Source organism: Canis lupus, chromosome 1, assembly GCF_048164855.1.
Source record: "Canis lupus baileyi chromosome 1, mCanLup2.hap1, whole genome shotgun sequence".
In the NCBI taxonomy this organism is placed as follows: Eukaryota; Metazoa; Chordata; class Mammalia; order Carnivora; family Canidae; genus Canis; species Canis lupus.
Window position 1 is genome coordinate 103612456 of NC_132838.1, and position 18166 is coordinate 103630621.

At 49.8% G+C, this 18166-nt stretch overlaps 2 protein-coding genes across 9 annotated transcripts; one reads left to right on the plus strand and one right to left on the minus strand.

Moving 5' to 3' along the window:
- Nucleotides 1–6395, plus strand: RPS9 (ribosomal protein S9). Of its 2 annotated transcripts, XR_012003277.1 has the most exons (6): nt 1–93; nt 246–361; nt 475–597; nt 4932–5118; nt 5200–5376; nt 6138–6395. XR_012003277.1 is itself a non-coding variant. In XM_072767999.1 (5 exons), exons 2-5 carry the CDS (start codon nt 265–267, stop codon nt 6313–6315), a joined length of 585 nt encoding a protein of 194 aa, XP_072624100.1. In that variant the 5' UTR covers nt 1–93; nt 246–264; the 3' UTR covers nt 6316–6395. The 2 variants fall into 2 exon arrangements, 1 of the variants encoding a protein (XP_072624100.1); XM_072767999.1 differs by lacking the exon at nt 5200–5376.
- Nucleotides 6383–13965, minus strand: LOC140643011 (leukocyte immunoglobulin-like receptor subfamily A member 6). 7 transcript variants are annotated; one of them, XR_012039395.1, is made up of 13 exons: nt 12887–13934; nt 12607–12695; nt 12361–12396; nt 11913–12197; nt 11460–11759; nt 10954–11235; nt 10350–10649; nt 8811–8939; nt 8412–8454; nt 8298–8335; nt 8025–8074; nt 7306–7534; nt 6383–6542 (listed from the first exon to the last, which is right to left on the minus strand). XR_012039395.1 is itself a non-coding variant. In XM_072844342.1 (12 exons), the coding sequence occupies exons 2-12, from the start codon at nt 12653–12655 to the stop codon at nt 7388–7390; spliced, it is 1659 nt and encodes a 552-aa protein (XP_072700443.1). In that variant the 5' UTR covers nt 12656–12695; nt 12929–13945; the 3' UTR covers nt 6383–7387. The 7 variants fall into 7 exon arrangements, 4 of the variants coding, with proteins under 4 accessions (XP_072700443.1, XP_072700451.1, XP_072700428.1 ...); XM_072844342.1 differs by having other exon boundaries at nt 6383–7534; nt 12929–13945; XM_072844350.1 differs by having other exon boundaries at nt 6383–7534; nt 8415–8454; nt 12887–13933.
- Nucleotides 13966–18166: the final 4201 nt, after the last annotated feature.

Sequence of the window (18166 nt, forward strand, 5' to 3'; positions counted from 1 at the left end):
CGGCGTGCGCGCTGACGTCACCAGGCCGCGGCGTTGCTATAAAAGCGTGCTCGGGGGCCGCGTGCTTCTCTTTCTCCGGTCTGGGAGCTCACGGTAAGGAGTAGTGTGTTGTGCCCGCGGGTCAGGGGGTGGGTTGCGAGGTCGGAGACGGTCAGATGAGACTGCAGCGCGGGAGTGTGGGTTCTCTAGGGGGCCGCGTAGGCGCCGTCCACGCCCACACGGGCCCTTCTTGCCCTCCCGCGCAGGCGGACGCGCGGAGCCAACATGCCAGTGGCCCGGAGCTGGGTGTGTCGTAAGACTTATGTGACCCCTCGGAGGCCCTTCGAGAAGTCGCGCCTCGACCAGGAACTGAAACTGATCGGTGAGTAGCCTGGACCCGGCTTCCGCTTCCGGGTGAGGGGTGGGCGAGGCCGCCGCGTGCTGGCTCTGCGCCACCTGCCGGGCCCCCAGCCAGCCAGCGCCCTGTCTCCGCAGGCGAGTACGGGCTCCGGAACAAACGTGAGGTCTGGAGGGTCAAGTTTACCCTGGCCAAGATCCGCAAGGCCGCCCGGGAGCTGCTGACGCTGGACGAAAAGGACCCGCGGCGCCTGTTCGAAGGTGTGTGTGAGCGTGCACGGGCCTGTCTCCGATGAGGTGGAGATAGCAGGCCTGCATTCAGGTGTACCCCTCTCCCTTGGGTGCGTGACGAAGCAGGTTCCTTGCAGGGAGCCTGATGCAGGATTCCATCCCAGGATCATGATCTAAGCCAAAGGCAGACGCTCAGCCAGAGCTACCCAGGCATCCCTAACTGCATTCTTTTAAAGTGCTTCTTCTGAGTCGTTGGATCTGCACGGCAGCCTTACAGTGGTAGAGGGGCAGTCAGGGGCCTCTCACTGTAGTGGGACTGGGGGGCGAACTGTGGTGGATGGGCTGTGATTTTTAGAGGAAGCTTAGGGAACTTGGCCTACGGTTGAAATGCTACCTGTGAAAGGTAAAGGACTTTGATAACGTACTGGTTTGGAAGGAGGTAGCTTGTGTTTTATAAGTGCTTATATGGGAGTAAATTACCACACAGGTTGCTTGTTTTGCGCCAACCCCTAAAATTGGCTGCCTCAATGGCTATCCTGATGTTGCTTTGGGCCTGAGCTTAGGGAATCTTGGTTTATGGTGAAAGGCAGGAGGGGCTGGGAATAATGCCTGGTTTTTTCCTGAGTTTTCAAAGTTACTAGTTTGATTTCTTTCTCAGTGTATACTTAAAAAGGAAACTTGAGTTGTCACTGTTAAGTGTGGGTGGTCTTTCATTTTCTATATTGAGGAGGACTTGAAGGCGGTTTAACATTGCAGATTCATTACCCAATTCTGAAAATTCAGGAATCCCCTCCCCTATCCCACAGCTAGTTGAAGGTGGAGGAACTTTGTGAAGATAGAGCCAGGTCAGGTCCTTGGTTGGATAAGCATTCATGTGGTGGGGTTGAGCAGCAGGTAACCCAGGAGTACTTGTGGTTCCCTGTGGCAGAAGAGGAGTGAGTTACAGGAGGTAGGCAGCACCACAGGTTGTAGGCTTTCAAGTAAATAAGGCATTTAACTCCAAGGGACAAGAAGGAGGAACCCTGGAAGCTCTGCCAGTCTATTGGAGAGGTGTCTCACTCATAGAGCCTGGGGTCCAATCCATCCCACCGAGGCCTATGACTTTGGGCAGAAAACTTCTCTGCTTGCCTGTTCAAGAGACTGACTCTTAAACCAACAGCCAACATGTGGCAGAGGGTTCATTCAGGTGTGGGCTTCATCCTATTCTCACGGCAGCCGTAAAGAAACTGGTATTGCATCCGTTTTTCAGATCAGAAACTGAAGTACTTGAGTTGCCTTGTGTCATGATGACAGGGAAAGACGTATGCGTCTGAGAATTGTCCTCATTGCTTTTACGTTTGTAAAATGTCCTGATTCTTGTTTTGGCCAAACGGAGCCCACGTGATCTTTCAGTGGTTGGACATACTCCTGTTGAAGATGCAAAGTTTATTCAGTGTGCATTGAAAATTATTTTAGTTCTTATATGTAGATAAGGCTGTTCTGGTGTTGATGGGATGCTGGCTTTCCTCAGTGTGTAGGTGGTTTAATACTAAACAAGAAATAACGTTTGTTTCTGATGATGGTGGTCTTATTTTCCCTAGAAGTCTCTAAAGAGATTATAAAGTTTGAATTCTCAGCAAGTTTGTGTTTTCTAGCATAAGAACAAAAAGGCGTAAGTGTCTTACTGGTAGGTAATCCCAATTGCCTATGAGTGTCTTTTTTGTATTAGTATTTGAATGTTACTGGGTTTTTTTAAACTAGGGTATGATGTATAGCAGTGATTTGGTATTTCTATATGCCATGAAATGATTACAATAAATCTAGTTAATTTCTGTCACAGTCTTTAAAAATGTTATTTTAGCAACTTAGCAATATTCAGTATCCTAACTGGAAGTTTATCATTTGAACACCTTGACCCATCCCCCCTGTGCCTCTGGCAACCACCATAATCTATTCTTTATGAACTTGATGTGTATTTTGGTGGTGATGATGGTTTTGTTTAGTCTCTGTATAAGCAAGATCATGGGAATTGATTTAGTCCACTTGGCACAATGTCCTCAGGGTCCATCCACGTTCTAGGTGGTGAGATTTTGTTCTTACTGTGGCTGAGGAATACCCCCACACCTCCACCCCAGTGTGTGCATCTTACCACCTTTGTTACTTGTTCAACCATCCGTGGGCTCTCACATTGTTTGTGTCGTGGCCCTTGGAAATAATCTGCAAGGGAGCTTCTCTTCCAGTTAGCAATTTCATATCCTTTGGATAAATAACCAGAAGTATGAGATCCGTGGGTGGCTCAGCGGTTTAGTGCCTGCCTTTGGGCCCAGGGCGTGATCCTGGAGACTGGGGATCCAGTCCCACATCGGGCTCCCTGCATGGAGCCTGCTTCTCCCTCTGCCTGTGTCTCTGCCTCTCTCTCTCCTCTCTCTCTCTCTCTCTCTCACACACAAATAAAATATTTTTTTAAAAATTTTTAAATGCCCAGAAGTGGGATTGTTGCGTGTCATCGTTCTGTTTTTGTCTTTTGAGGAACCTCCGTACTGTTTTCCATAGTGATTGTGCCACTGCATTCCCACCAACCCTGCACAGGGATTCCCTTTAATCCACATCCTCAACCAGCACTGATGTCTCTTGCATTTAATCCTAGCCTTTCTGACAGGTGTGAGGCAACCTCGTTGTGGTTTTGATTGGAATTTCCCTGATGATCAGTGATGATAATAAGCACCTGTTGGCCATTGGCCTTCTGGGTCTTTGGGAAAATGTCTATTTGGATGCTCGCCCTCCCCCCCTCCCATTTTTAATTACGTTTGTGGAGTTTTTTTGCTATCGAGTTGTAGGAATAGCTTGTATTTTTGGTGTCAACCCCTTGTCAGATACATGATTTACAAACATTTTCTTTTTCAAGATTGTTTTGGTCTCTTTTATGATTCCATACAAATTTCAGGATTTTTCTGCTTCTGTGGGAAAATACCATTGGAACGCTGGTAGAGATTGCAATGAGGGATCCCTGGGTGGCGCAGCGGTTTAGCGCCTGCCTTTGGCCCAGGGCGTGATCCTGGAGACCCGGGATCGAATCCCACGTCGGGCTCCCGGTGCATGGAGCCTGCTTCTCCCTCTGCCTATGTCTCTGCCTCTCTCTCTCTGTGTGACTATCATAAATAAATAAAAATTAAAAAAAAAAAAAGAGATTGCAATGAAGTTATTTATTATTTTGGGTAGTAGTGTGGGTATTTTAACAATATTTTTCCAAACCATGACTATGGAATATTATCATTTTTGGTATACAGGCTTTTCATTTGGTTAAATCTATTTTTAAATCTTTGTTTTTGTAAATGGGAGATATCGTCTTAAGTTCAACGCTTATTACTGCAAAAAAAATGCCATGTTACAATTTGGGGTATTGGGAAAGATAGTGTTTCTCCATTTTGATCCTATCTCTTTTCCATTAAGTGTGCTAAGACTTTCAGTGTCTTCATAAAGTCCTGCAGCTTTCCTTGCGGGCAAGAGGTCACGATGCAGAGAATATTGGAAATGACCAATAATATGGAGCTTGCTTGAATAGAAATAATGGTTACTTCATAACATCCTCTTTAAGGGAAAGCAGGGGGGAAAGGGTTGGGCCTTTACCCCATGACAAGGTGTTGATTTGCTATGAGTCTGTGGTAATCCCAGTGAGTATGAGCTCTGGGCCAGGGTTTGCCCCCAGGGTCCTAAGGGCAGTCCCCCATGGAGCCATCTGGAGCCATGGACACATAGCAGGGCCTCCTGTGCCTGGGGCTGCTGGGTCACTTCTTGCCATGCATTGTTAAAACCACATGATAATTTTTTAGTGGAAAACCACAGGTAAAATAGTAAATCGAGTAACAGATACTCAAACACGTGGCCAGTTTGGGATTTTTCTCAGGCCTAGAAACTAGGTACTGACAGTCTAGTATTATTGGTAAGGAGGGTGGTGTTTAGCCTCAGATCTGACTAGTAGGGCTTTTTTGACTGCAGCGGGTTAGCCCTTGACCATTATGTGTCACTGTGAGTAATGGTTTAGCAACAGCAGCAGAGTTTTACAGGGGTTACTAAGTCCTTTTGCAGGGATTGTGTCATTTCTCTCCTGACAATTCCAGGGAAGGTTCTACTCCTTTTTCAGATGAGAGCAGAGGTGTGTGTGGTCACCTGCCCTCCTTGGTAAGATGGGTATGATCATTATGATTTGCCTTTGGATTGTGTGAGGACCGCAGAGGTTACACAGTGGCTGCTATGTTAAAATCTTTTATCAGAATTGGTTCTTAACTTCTGCTCGTATCACAGCTCCATGATAATGGAGCTCCTCAAGAGGTGGGTTTGAATCCAAGATGTCTAAAGTGATCAGTGCTTCCTTCCCCTCCTATCAGGTAATGCCCTACTGCGCCGACTTGTACGCATCGGGGTGCTGGATGAGGGCAAAATGAAGTTGGATTACATTCTGGGCCTGAAGATCGAGGATTTCTTAGAGAGACGCCTGCAGACCCAGGTCTTTAAGCTGGGCTTGGCCAAGTCCATCCACCATGCCCGTGTGCTGATCCGCCAGCGCCATATCAGGTAACACATCTAGGGGTCTATCTTCTCCATCCTCCTTGGTGGTTGCCCTCACTAAGCTTGCTGTCCTTATCCCCTATGCAGCCCTCGGAGGTGACAAAGGTGTGAACACACCTTGAGGGTACAGATTGACACCTGCAAAGTGCTCATGGGTTGCTGGGGAGAGCCTCATCCCCTGCCCCGTAGCCCAGCGCAAGGGTCACTGCGGCCTAAGCCGTACACCTTGCGAAGGCTTCTACAGGCATGCATGCAGCCAGACAGGTAACCGTTCCCGGTGTGCCTGGTGAACAGAGAAGTCATTGGATCTCTACTGGTTTGGGTGGGTGTGTGGGTTCAGTTGGGCCCACTTGTGGAATCATTCAGGAGCCTGGTGGTTATCGTGTCCTGACACACTGTCCGTGTTGGTGAGTTGACCACAGTCCATGGTCTGATGGTCAAGTGCTGGGGCCTGTGGGAGTCTGGCTGGCTCAAGAAGACAGGGCAGATGGGTCTTTTATCTGGGTGCTCAGTTTGACCTTTGTCAGATTTTGTAGACTGGAGTCTCAGGTGAAGGACAGTAAGGCTGCTCCTTAGATAGATAGTAAAGCCCAGTGTCTGGCACACTTCACTTTGAAAATCAGACCCTGGAATTACTGGCTGCCACTGGCTCCCCTCCTTCCTTTGTGGTCTTGAGTTCCTCCTGAATGCATCCACAATGCAAACCAGAAGCTCCACACGTTTGAGTTCAGTGATATTCTAAAACTTGGGATCCCTGGGTGGCGCAGCGGTTTGGCGCCTGCCTTTGGCCCAGGGCGTGATCCTGAAGACCCGGGATCGAATCCCACATCGGGCTCCCTGCATGGAGCCTGCTTCTCCCTCTGCCTATGTCTCTGCCTCTCTCTCTCTGTGTGACTATCATGAATAAATAAATAAAATCTTTAAAATAAAAATAAAACTCTACAGAACACACAGGTGCTAGAGGGGAAGAACACCAGAGGGGAGAGGCTGACCTCTCATTCCCTCACCTGCCATCCCCCCTCCAGGGTCCGAAAGCAGGTAGTGAACATCCCGTCCTTCATTGTCCGCCTGGACTCCCAGAAGCACATCGACTTCTCCCTCCGTTCTCCGTATGGGGGTGGCCGCCCAGGCCGCGTGAAGAGGAAGAATGCCAAGAAGGGCCAGGGTGGGGCTGGAGCCGGTGATGACGAAGAGGAGGACTGAACCCACCCTTCCATCCCTTTCAGGGCCCGTGGATTATCTAGTTTTCTAGGCCAATAATAAAACAGTGTTTTGGAATCGTTTATTGGTTTATTGGTGTGTCTCCCTGTTCTGAACATACAGCTCCCTGTGGTGGGAAAAAATGATGGCTGGGTCCTCCAACCAGGACCCTCCCAGCAGGTGGTCCTTGTTCCTTGTTCCTTGGGGCATGGGTATAATCTGGTACACTCCTGAGCAACACAAACACACCACTTCCTTATTTCAGTGGGGATGCCAGCTGTGCTAGGGGGAAGTTCTCAAGCCACCTATTTGCATGGTGGTGAGCGAGGGAGCAGGGAAAGTGTGGGTGGAGGTTGGTTGGCATGGTCAACCCAGCCCTTCTAGCCTTGGCAAAAAGAAGTCGGGTTCAGGTTGGCAACTGAGCGCTGAACCTTGGGTTACAAGTGAGAATGAAACAGTTTAATTGGGTTTTGCTGGGGAGCATTGGACAGGAAGGACAGGCCAGTTTCAAAGCTTATTTCGGTGTGGGGAAAATGGCTGAGGCACCCTGCTCCATCCCCCCTGCATCTGGAGTTTGTGAACCCAGTGAGTCAGGAAGAAGACTGGCTTCCATTTTCTCTGTCTTGCTGAGAAGTTGGATCAGGCAGAGGAGGAAGGGGCTTGGTCTCAGGAAACACAAAGCCCTTGGCATTGAGCAACCCCTCATGGGCTGTGGCACTGCTGAGCTCTGAGGTCAGTGATGGCCTGGGACGCTGCCAGGCTGCCATGGAGCCTGCAGGAGGTCCCCAGTCCTTCCAGCTTAGTGCTGGGTTCCCCCACGCCACAAGGTTACCATGTGGTAATAAATGATGTTAGCATTTCCTTGGCATCTTACAGAAACTAAGATGAGCTGTGTACTGATGGGAATTCTGGAAGCAATCGACTCTCGTAAGACCCCAGGAAGTTCCTGGTGGTCCTTGTCCTGCCTCCAGGCTGGCTGGGGTCAAGTGGTACCTGCTGTGAGCAGCTCCTGTGCCTTCCGGGGTCCCTGTAGGGAGTCTTAAGACCTCGAGTGTGGGGTCTGGGTCCTTCTGGGCTAGTAGAAGGCCAGAGCAGCATACACACTGGGCTCCTCTGGGGGCTCCTCTGATTGGGAGGGAGAGGATGCACTTGTTTCCTGTCGGAGGGTCAGATGGTTCAGTTGGATATAGATCACATCTTGCTGGTCCTCAGATATAGCCACCTGGAGCAGGGGGAGAGGAAAGGCACGTGGCTGAGAAGAGGATGTGCTCTCTGGGGGTCTGAGGGTCCTGAGCCCACTCCTGCCCTCCTGCAGTCAGGGTATCTGGGGAGGCAGGGTACAAAGTTGAAATGCCTGTGGTGCAGACATGGGTGGTTGGCCGTGGGAATCTGGAGGAAGGGATTGCAGTAGGCCATCAGTTGGAGGGATGGACAGACCCTGGCACCCCGGCAAGGGGGTTCAGCCCACTGACCAGTGTGAGCTGTGTGAGCCAGCCCATAGGTTGTGGGGACAGCGCACAGGCTGTTCAGTCCTCACCTCCAGTTCTGCCCACTCCACCCAAGTGTCCCAACAGCTGGAGATCAGAGGAGGCCAGGGGGAGTGGGGTCGCAGCACCACAGACCGCGGTGCTTCCAGAAGGGAAGGCCCACTGTGGGGTGGAGCATGCACAGGGAGGCAGGGGGTGCCCTGGTCAGGAGCACAGGGAGCTCACCTGGCTGTCCTGCTGGCTGTCCTCAGGCTGCGTGTCTTTTATGACGGCATCTGGTGAGGACAGAACAAGGTGGCCCCTCTTACTAGGATGCCCTGAGATCTCACATGGCAGGAGCCCAGAGAGGGTCAGTGATGTTACAAAGCCACACAGAATCAGATGCTGAACCACACCAGATCAGATCCATTTCCCGCCAATCCCTGCCTCCACTGACCACCCCCCACATCTCTGGGCCCCCCTACCCCCAGCCCCGGGCAGCTCCACACTTCCCCTTACACAAGTTCTCCTCCTGGGTGGTGGCAGCAGGACTGGAGCTGGGGAGGAGAGAGGGTGTTAGGGGCGGTGAGTGGGCCACTAGCCAGCGGGAGCGGGGTCTGGGACAGGTCTTACCTCCTGGGCAGGCCTCTGTCCTCAGGCACTGCTGCTGCCGCTGCTGCAGAAAGTGGGAAATCAGCCTCAGGCCCCCCCATCCCAGAACCCCCCTGGGGCCACCTTAAGCTGAGGCTCTACATATTCCCTGCCCATCACCAAGTAGAATTCAAGAGGAAAGGGTTCTAAATAAACAAAGCTTGTATATGTGTTCAAACATTTCATAAGCTTGAAAAGGCAAAAGAAATATTCACAAGTATATTCACATGGACCCCTCTTTCTGGGTTTCTCATTGGGAGATCCTGGAGTCCTACGCTGGCCTTCCCACCTCTCTGGGTTCCCTCTGGCCACTGCCCTGAGCTCACCCTCGGTCAGCCCATGGGGCACCACTATCCCTGGGGCCCTTCAGCTCCTTCTTACCCGGCTTCCTGCCTTTGCCTCGATGCCTCTGTCGGACCAGGAAGAGGACGAGGAGGCAGAGCAGCAGGACGAAGGCCACTAAGGCCCCAACAAGGATGTACAGGTACTGGTCTGAGGCTTGAGCAGGAGCTACAGCATGAATGAGTCAGTGATGCCATTTAACTGAGCGTCTACTGTGTGCCAGTCACCTGCTGGGCTCTCTACACTCCCCTCTGACTCTGACAACCATCATGCAATGCAGCAGGGGATTGCTGTTCCTCCCATCTGCTCCACAGACAGAAACAGGCACAGAGAGGTCAATCACATGTTTCAGGTTGCACAGCGTGGAGGTGGCAGGGCTGGGATTGGAACCAGGGATGAGGGTTCCCTTGTGGGATTTTGGGGTTCTTCATGCTGTCCCCTTACCCTCTGGGCAGAACACTGAAGTGGAGACCTGCCCACCAAACCCAAGCCCAGGCCTGTCTCCTGCACTGCACAGCCTGACACCCCCAGAGGAACCTGTGGGGACCTGGAGTGTGTGCACCTGTGGGGGGCTGACGGCTTTCACCAAAATCTCACAGCAGCCCTGAGGGAGGTGGTGAGAGCCCTGTTGTGCAGATTGTGAGCCTGGGCCTGGGCCTGGGAGAGGGACATGACTTGTCCAGGATCCTGCAGCTGGGAAGTAGCAGAGCTGAGGGCTGAACCTGGGGGTGTGACTTCCAAGCCTTGTTCTTGCCCAGACTCCACAGCCACTCTCAGGCTGAGCCCCCCTTGCCATCTGTGAAGGAGAAGTCAGACTCCCCCTGTGTGTGTGCCCGCTCACCCACCCCGCCCCTGGTCCCACACAGTGATGAAACCACCTTCTTGCACTTTGCAGTCACGTTTGCTATCAGAGGGATTGTCCCAGTGACAAGCAACTTCTCTGGGGTGTAATCTCAGGAAGTGACTGAGGCAAGCCAAGGCTGAGCTCCTCCCACCCACCACCTCCTGACAGCGACCTGGCTTACCCCGTGTGGGAAGAGGGGTGCATCCTCAGAGCCTCCTGGGGACCTGGACAGGGTGGGAGGAGCAGGGCTTCTCCCCAATTGGGCCCCATCCTCTCTCTCTGCCCTCACTCCACCTGCCATCTGGCCCAGGCTAAGAGACCCCAGAGCCCTGTGGTCACGCCAGACACAAGCCATGCCAGAGAGGGTGACCTTGGTCCCTCCAGGGGTCCAGCCTCTGCTGGTCACACACTCTGGTGTTGGTGTCTCCGGAGGAGCGGCTCCTAGGACTGGAGACTGGAGGAGAATGAGCGGGAAGGGCCTCTGGCCTTCTTCCCTTCTGTCAGCCCTGAGTCCTCTCCAGTCTACATCACTCCCCTGTCACTACAGGGCCTCAGGGGAAGGGGAGAAGTCAGGGATGGTGTTGTCCTAACTATCCCCCTGAGAGCTGAGGTCTCCTCTGGATGATCTCCTAATTCTGTGACCCCTCACTCCCATCCCAGGCTAGCACTGCCCTATGGGCAGGTCCCCGAGCTGACCATGAGGACACAGAGGGAGAGGGTCAGGGGCCCCTCACCTGAGACCAAGAGCTCCAGGGAGTCACTGGGACTTGACAACAGGTAGGGGGAGGAGTTGTGTGAGCTGTAGCACCTGTAGGTCCCCTGGTGGTCTGAGGTCACAGGATTCAGGGTGAAGTTGACCTCATACGGTATAGCTGTATCCTGCAGATGAAGGTGCTGGGGAGGAGCAAGGGACCCCTCCTTGGACAGGTGGAAGGTATTGAACCAGATCTCAGAGCGACACTGCAGGGTCACATTCTCTCCCCAGGATACTGAAGGCCCAGGCTGGGCTGAGAGGGATGGTTTTGGGTATATTCCTGGGGAAAAGGAAGGTCGTGATGTGTAGAGGCCTGCCTCTCCACATACGCCCTTGACCCAGCTGGGGGACCACCTTCGTCTCTCCAGAGACTCTGTGTGGGACCCCCTCTCAGCTCCTCTTGTCTCTCTGAGTGGATGTCCTTCATCTCCATGACCCTCACCGGCCATTTTTCAGCCCCTGTCCCTAGAACATGGCCCCATCTCAGCCTGTGCTCCTGACCCTCTCCCCGGACCCCATCACCCAGGGGTGACAGTGGCCCCTGAGCCTTCAGCAGACAGGACATGGGGCAGGGGGCTCCTCACCTGTGATCAGGATGTCCAGAGGGGCACTGGGTGCTGACCACGTGGAGGAGAGGTTGTGTCCACTGTAGCACCTGTACCGGCCCCCGTGGGTGCGGCTCACAGGGTCCAGGGGGAAGTCGGGGCTGGGTTGACCATCCAGATGCTGGGCAGGTCTGAGCTCCTCATCCTTGGTCAGAGCGAATCTATCAAAGCCAGCTTCTGAGCGACACTGCAGGGTCAGGTTGTCTCCAGAATGAACCAGTGAGCCCGGCTGGGCCATGAGTGAAGGCTCCCTGTAGGCACCTGCATGGAAGGGCACAGTGGCACTGAGGGGACCCAGACCCACATTGGGCCCAAGGCTACATGAAGCTACCGTGGGTCCCTCCCAAAGCCTCCAACCTGTAGTTCTGGCCCTAGGAGGCCAGTGTCACCCAGCCTGCATCACTCCCAGTGCTCTATTGGGCATATGGCTTAGGTCAGTCATATGGGCCCAGGAGAAAGATGGGGTGCAGCAGGGACTGCCTCACCTGTGACCTGAAGGTGCAGGGGGTCACTGGGGTGTGACCATGAATACGGGTACGACTGTTCAGAAATGTAGCATCTGTAGGTGCCCCCATGGGAGGTGTTCACAGGACCCACAGGGAAGAGTGCCCGGTACCTCTCACGAAGGATCGTCAAATCCAGGTGTTGGGGCACATCAGCTCCCTGCTCCTTCAGCAGATGGAATGAGTACCATGGGTAACGTGAACTACAGGAGAGGGACATGTTCACTCCTGAGGCCACCACAGGGCCTGGGTTAGCTGAGAGGGTGGGTGCCCCAAATACTCCTGAGAGAGAAGGAGGGAGCTATGTTACAGCGGGCAGTCAACCCATGTACTCCATGTACTCTGTGCTGTGAGCAAGGGGTCCCCTGAGACCACATTCCATTCTCTTCAGCCTGGAGGAGGGGCCCCAGAGGTCGGGTCAGCACCTGCCCTTACCTGTCACCACCAGGGTCAGGAGGTCACTCCGCTGTGACCAGCTCTTCCTGATCTGATATGCACACTGGTATCGCCCTGCCTCATGTGCGCTCATGGATTCAATGGAGTAACTGGCTTTGGTTTTGGAATCCTGGGAGATCTCCATGTAAAAATACCTAGAGACCCTCTCTTTAAACAGATAGTAAGCATCAGCCTGCAGAGACGTCTGACACCAGAGGGTCACAGAGCTCCCCTTGGTGGCCATGAGGCCTGGGTCAGCCCAGATAGAGGGCTTGGGGAGGGTCCCTGGAAAGGAATCAGATGCATAGTTGCAAAGGTGCCTTTCATGCCTTATTTTCCCCCCTGCCACCCCAAGGCCCCTCCCACACTGGTCATCATCATCCTTGACCCTCTGCCCCCAGCTGTCCTGGGGTTATGGGCAGAAGCAGGATGTCTGAGGAGGACTCACCTGCCTGTGCCTGGTCCCATGGTCCCCAACACAGCCCTGGAAGAGAGTGCCTGTGAATGGGTCCTTCCACCCACACGTAGTTGCTCCAGGCCTGGGTGGGACCCTGGGGTCACTTTGGGGCTCAGTACACTTCTCCTCCAGAAGTTCTGCCCCCTCCTATCCTCCCCAACCTGGGGTCTCCCAGGGACCAGGACTTGGGAGTAGGGAGAGGACAACCCCATCCCTTCTGTTTTCCAAAGATCTTACCGAGGTAGAGAAGGACAGTGAGGTTCAGGGTGCTGGTGCTGCTTCCCATGGTCCCCAGAGGTGCAGACAGCTTATAAAGTCCTCAGAGCCTACAAGATGGACAGATACTCAGGGGGTGACGGGGCCCAGGCCCTGTGTTCCCCGTCACGGGTCTCTCATGAGCAGCCTCACAGCCCTGCCTAGGGCCTTGCTTTGCTCTCCCTGAAGGGTGGTCCCACAGCAGAAATCCCTGGGACCTTGCAGACCAGATGTGAGTCTCCCCAGACCCCATTCCCTCTACCTTTTCCTCACAGATCCCATGTCCAAAGAGTGGCCATCTTACCAGGTCTCCAGGCTGGGGAGGTAGGGCAGGGCCTGGGAGCCAGTCCAATGTCAGTTCCAGTTCTGCCCCTGCCTGTCACAGAGGCTGTGTGACCCGGGCTGAGACACTTCCCTTTCCTGAGTTTCTGTAAATGCAAATTTTTTCCTTCCTTCTACGAGGCTGGCAATCAAGCATGTTTAGTGAGAAGTCATCACATCCAGTCATGGTCCCCAGCACTGGAGATTCATTGTTGAGGTGACACACTCCTTCCCTGGACTCATGTGCTGTGATTAGTGACCAACAGACAATACAAATATTTAGGGGAGAAAACAATTCTACTATGGTCTAATAAGAGTCTTCCAAGTTGGAAGAAAAAAGAAAACAGGGAACCATGAGATTCGGTAACATGTAGATGTCATACAACCTGGGTCCTGGTCATGAGAGGTCCTTCTAGGGGATGGAATGATGGAAGGCACAAGCCAGGGGTATGCAGAGACGAGAGTGGGGGACATCCTCAACCAGAAAGATCTTGAGCTGTTCTCAGAACCGAGAGTGATCAGGAGGCCAGGACCTTGTCACGCAGGATTTTGAGCCCCAAGTAAGCATTTGGGATTTCTATTTTAAGGCAATGGGAAGATTTTAACCAGCAGAGAGTCAAACAAATTTCTGTCTGGAAAAGACTAACACTGTAAGAAATACTGACAATTAGTAGTAAAATTCCAGCATTCATGTGGTCTCTGGGTTGTGCTGATCAGTATTTAAGCCTCACATGAACCTATCATACAAAACACATGTACAGTTGAGCAGAACGAGCCAGGATGGCTTCTCCATCTGGCAGGTTGGGGAGGAGTTGGCCAGGTTCAGATTGGCTAAGGAGACAGCCCGAGAAAAGGCGTGGAATTGTTGAGTAGCTCAGTGTGTGTTGCTTGGGAAGGTATTTGGGTGAGAGGGGAGTTGTGTTTGCTGGGGCTAGTGGGTTTAGCTCTGGCCTGATGGTCACAGCCTTAAAGATGAGATAGTGCAACTTATATCTTTCTGAAGGAGAGTGTGGGAGGGTTTTGAGCATCCCACAGGATAAGCCCAGCCTGGTGATTAGTAGGGTCTTCTAATCTAGAGGTGGTGAGAGGAATGCAATGGGGAGAGGGGGGCCTGCTTGGAGGAGCAGTGGGGAGGCTGACCTGCTGACGCACACAGACTTCTTGAGTCTTGCGATGGGTTGGACATTTTTAAGAAGGTCTCAAGAGGCATGGTGGTGTGTATCCAGAGACTCTCTGTCTGGTGCCTGGAGGAGCCAGTGGGGCCATCCCAGGAGGATGATCCAGGAAAAGGCAGGGACTGGGAGGTGATTTGAAGACAGATCATCATTTCTCAGAAGGAAGCATGACCCTTCCTCCTACCCTGGGATTGTGGATTTTCTTTGTACCCCACACTTCCCTTCACTGACTTCCTTATTTCTGTAAGTCAGCACCATCTTTCTCTTCATCACTCCTAAACCTGAGTCATTTCTGCCTCCTCAGGGCTCTATCTTCCCCTGGGCAGGGCTCTCCATCCCATACTGGGAATTACTTCTCCAGGCACAGGGTAAGAGCACGAGTTAGAGGTAATTCAGAGGTTTAATTAAAGTTAGAGCTAAAATACTACTGTCAATCTTTAGCAGATACTTACCCTTTCTGAGTCTTCTGTTCTTCATAGTGACGAAATAGTGGCCTCTCCTCTCAGGATTGCTGTGGTGCCTGAGACATGGAGGGGCTCCAGCCGGGGTAGTTTCATGTGTAACTTGTAGGCATTGAGATGACTGCAGTGTCAGAGTTAATATCATGGGGCAGATTGAAGGCCATAGCCAACATTCACTGCAAACACATATAAATGCCAGATAAATGTTTGTAAGATATGTGGCCACAGTCAAACTAGAATAACTAAAGCCCCCAAAATGTAGAGTGAATCCCTAGACATAACTAGAAACCAATGCTGAATAGGCTTGGTGATGGGTCCCACGGATGGGACCTAGGACCTGGTTTGCTGTGTACCTACGGAGACAGGTGGCAAAGCCCCATAGGAAACGGAATTCCTGGTATGAAGCCGGGAGCTCTGACTCTGCTGCCTGTCTAAATGGGGGCTGCAGTATCTCCACTCAGTGATCTGAGGTCATGCTCAGAATTCAGCTCCTTTCTCCAGGTATGAGCAAAAAATATCCAGTACAATATGGGCAGGTATCACTGTAGTATGGAGCTCAGTTTTAAATAATCCATGCATTGCTAGAATCCTGTGTTTGGAACACCTGCAAATCATAAATCTGAAGCAGTTGCAAGGTGACCACTTGTTTAGAACTTCATAGTGCAGGAAAATGGGATAATGACTTCTGTGAAGGGTTAGCTCAGTGGCAAAATGACCAGGTATATATGATCAACTATGCCATGAAAAATAGAGTACAGATCCAGTCAGTGTGGGAATTCCCAATGAAGGCAAGGGAGATAAATTGAAAATTGGGAAGAGACTTAAAAATAAGCATGCTTTAAATCCTCAAGCAGTTAAAGGAAGTTGTGACATTCATGATACAAGAAGGATTTAGTGGGAAAAAAGATGCTAAGAAATGTCATAAATAAAAACTCATTAGTTGAATAGAAGGATTCCAAAGATCTATTCCATAATAGATATTAGATAGCTGATCATAAAATTGGAATTGAAAAGTGGATTTTTAAAATGAAATTCAGGAAGTATCCCAGAATGGAACTGAATATCATAAAAATAGAAACCAAAAGGATAAAATCTGACACATGGAAAATAGAATAACTAGGTCCTAAGACACATTTGTCCTTCATTTTAGTGGAGGAAATGAGAGAATAATAAAGTGGCAGTAATCAGATATTGTTGTTAAGGGTTATTTTGGAAATGAAACCAGAGAAATGGTCAGCATGGGCTGTGACAGCCAAACTTACTGGGAACTGCATCCTCGAAAGCAGGTCAAAATGTCAGTACCTAGCCAGACTGATAACCTGCTCAAAGAAACAAAAATCCACATTCCCCAGAAGATTTTATCAGAACCCAGTGCCTTCTAACGTAATTAATTTTCAAAGAAACAGGAAAGTCTCAGTAATGATACTCAAAGGAAAAATAACAGACACCAACTCTGAGTTAACCAACAATTTAAAGCCAATTTTTAAAAGATTGATTGATTTATCTATTGGAGAGAGAGCGGGGTGAGGGTCAGAGGGAGAGAGAGAGAGAGAGAATCTCCAGCAGACTCCCCACTGAGCGCAGAGCCTGATGAGGGGTCTATCTCATGACCGTGAGATCATGACCTGAGCCAAAATCAAGAGTCAAATGCTGAACCAACCAAGCCACCAGGTGGCCCTAAAGCCATTTTTATAATCGAGCTTCATAAAATAAGTGCAAACACTATCGAAATAAATGGAAAAAATAGAATTCTCTCAGCAAAGAAATAAGAGGGAGAAAAAAAAGAAAATTTTAGAACTGAAAAATTCAGTAACTGAAATAAATTCCTTGTGTCTAATGACAGAATGAAGATGACAAAGGCAATCAACGAACTTGAAAACAGAACAAGGGAAATACAATCTGAACAGTAGAGAAAAAAAAGATTTCAAAAAATGAACACAGATTCAGGGATTTGTGAGATAACTTATATAATTGATCTGCCAGCAAAAGGAAAATGATATCAATAAAGAAAAAAGTTTGAAGAAATAAATAACTGTCCATTTCACAGATTTGTTGAAAGTCATACATTTACATGTCCAAGATGCTCAGCAAATGCAAAATAGGATAAGCTTTCAAAAGCCACCCACACACATAAACTAGTCAAAACCAAAAAAAAAAAAAAAGAAAGTAGAGAAAATGCCACATTACATAAAGATGGAAAATGATTTGAGTGATAACAGATTTAATGTCAGAAATCATCAACTTTTGTCAGAAATCATCAACTTTAAAGTTCTGAGAACCAACCTAGAATTCTTCTGGATATATTGTTCAGGAATGGAAGCAAAATAAAATCATTCTTAGAGGAAGAAGCACAGGGAGAATGTGTTGCCAGCAGCTCTGCTGTACAAGAGATGATAAGGTAAGTCTTCAGGCAGAAAGGAATTAATTCTGGAGGGAAACTGGGAAGAAAAAAGGTAAATATCTAGATAAATGTAATAGTATACTTCTGTCCTCTTACATTCATTAACATGTATGACTATTGAAAGCAAAACCAATAAGCTCTGGTGGGGTTTGAATGTATGTAGAGGTAACACATAGGACATCGGCAACATAAGGGGGTGAGGTTGAAGGCCCTATACACTTGTAAGGCTTCTATTTCTTCTGAAAGCGGTGAAATATTAACTCTATGTAGACTCTGAAATTAGGTATGTATAATACCTACAGTGGCCACTTTAAAAACAATATACAAAGAGTTATAGTTAAAACACCAATAGATAAGGGCACCTGGGAAACTCAGTCAGTTAAGCCTCCAGCTCTTGATTTTGGCCCAGGTCATGATCTCAGGGTCATGAGATCGAGCCCTGTGTTGGGCTCTGCACTGTGCATGGAGCCTGCTTCAGATGCTCTCTCTCCTTCTCCCTCTGCCCCTCCCTCCACCCTCCCCCTCCAAAAGAAGTTAAAATGGAATACTTAGAAATATTCTAGAAATCCAAAAGACGGCAGGAGAGGGAAAAGTGAAAAACAAACGATAAGTAAGAGGGAGACAAACAGAAAGTAAACAATAAGATGGTAAATGTAAAATCAATCTTATATCAGTAATTACACAATGTAAATAGGGAAAGCACAATTAAATGGCAGAGATTATAGGACTGGATTACTACCACCAAGACCCAACTCTGTGCAGTCTACAGGAGGTAAAGGTACTTAGTGTTATATGTTGGCAAATTGAATTTACATTTTAAAAATGTAAAAAAAAAATAAATCTCATATAAAATTTAAAAAGAATATATTTTGCAAACATCAATCAAAAGGAAGCTTAAGTGGCTGTGTTAATTTCCTATGGTTGGTGTAACAAATTACCATAAACTTGGTGACTCAACAACAAAGATGTATTGTCTTACAGTTCTTGAGGTCACAAGTACAAAATCACTGGGTTGACACCGAGGCATCAGTAAGGCTGCTTGCTTTTGGTAGCTCTGCAGTGAGAATGTGTTTCCTTGCCTTTTCAGCTTCCAGAGACTGCATGCGGCATATGGCTCCCTACTCCTTCCTTCCATCACTGCAGCCTCTTGATTCTGTCTTCACCTCCCCTTCCATTGACTCTGA

Coding starts and splice junctions, on each gene's coding strand:
- LOC140643011 (XM_072844342.1), bottom strand. CDS start 12,655: ATGGGAAGCAGCACCAGCACCCTGAACCTCACTGTCCTTCTCTACCTC. Junction 12,397..12,606: donor CACTGTCCTTCTCTACCTCG/GTAAGATCTTTG, acceptor ACTCTCTTCCAG/GGCTGTGTTGGGGACCATGG. Junction 10,650..10,953: donor TCTGGACATCCTGATCACAG/GTGAGGAGCCCC, acceptor CCTTTTCCCCAG/GAATATACCCAAAACCATCC.
- RPS9 (XM_072767999.1), top strand. CDS start 265: ATGCCAGTGGCCCGGAGCTGGGTGTGTCGTAAGACTTATGTGACCCCT. Junction 598..4,931: donor CCCGCGGCGCCTGTTCGAAG/GTGTGTGTGAGC, acceptor CCCTCCTATCAG/GTAATGCCCTACTGCGCCGA. Junction 5,119..6,137: donor ATCCGCCAGCGCCATATCAG/GTAACACATCTA, acceptor TCCCCCCTCCAG/GGTCCGAAAGCAGGTAGTGA.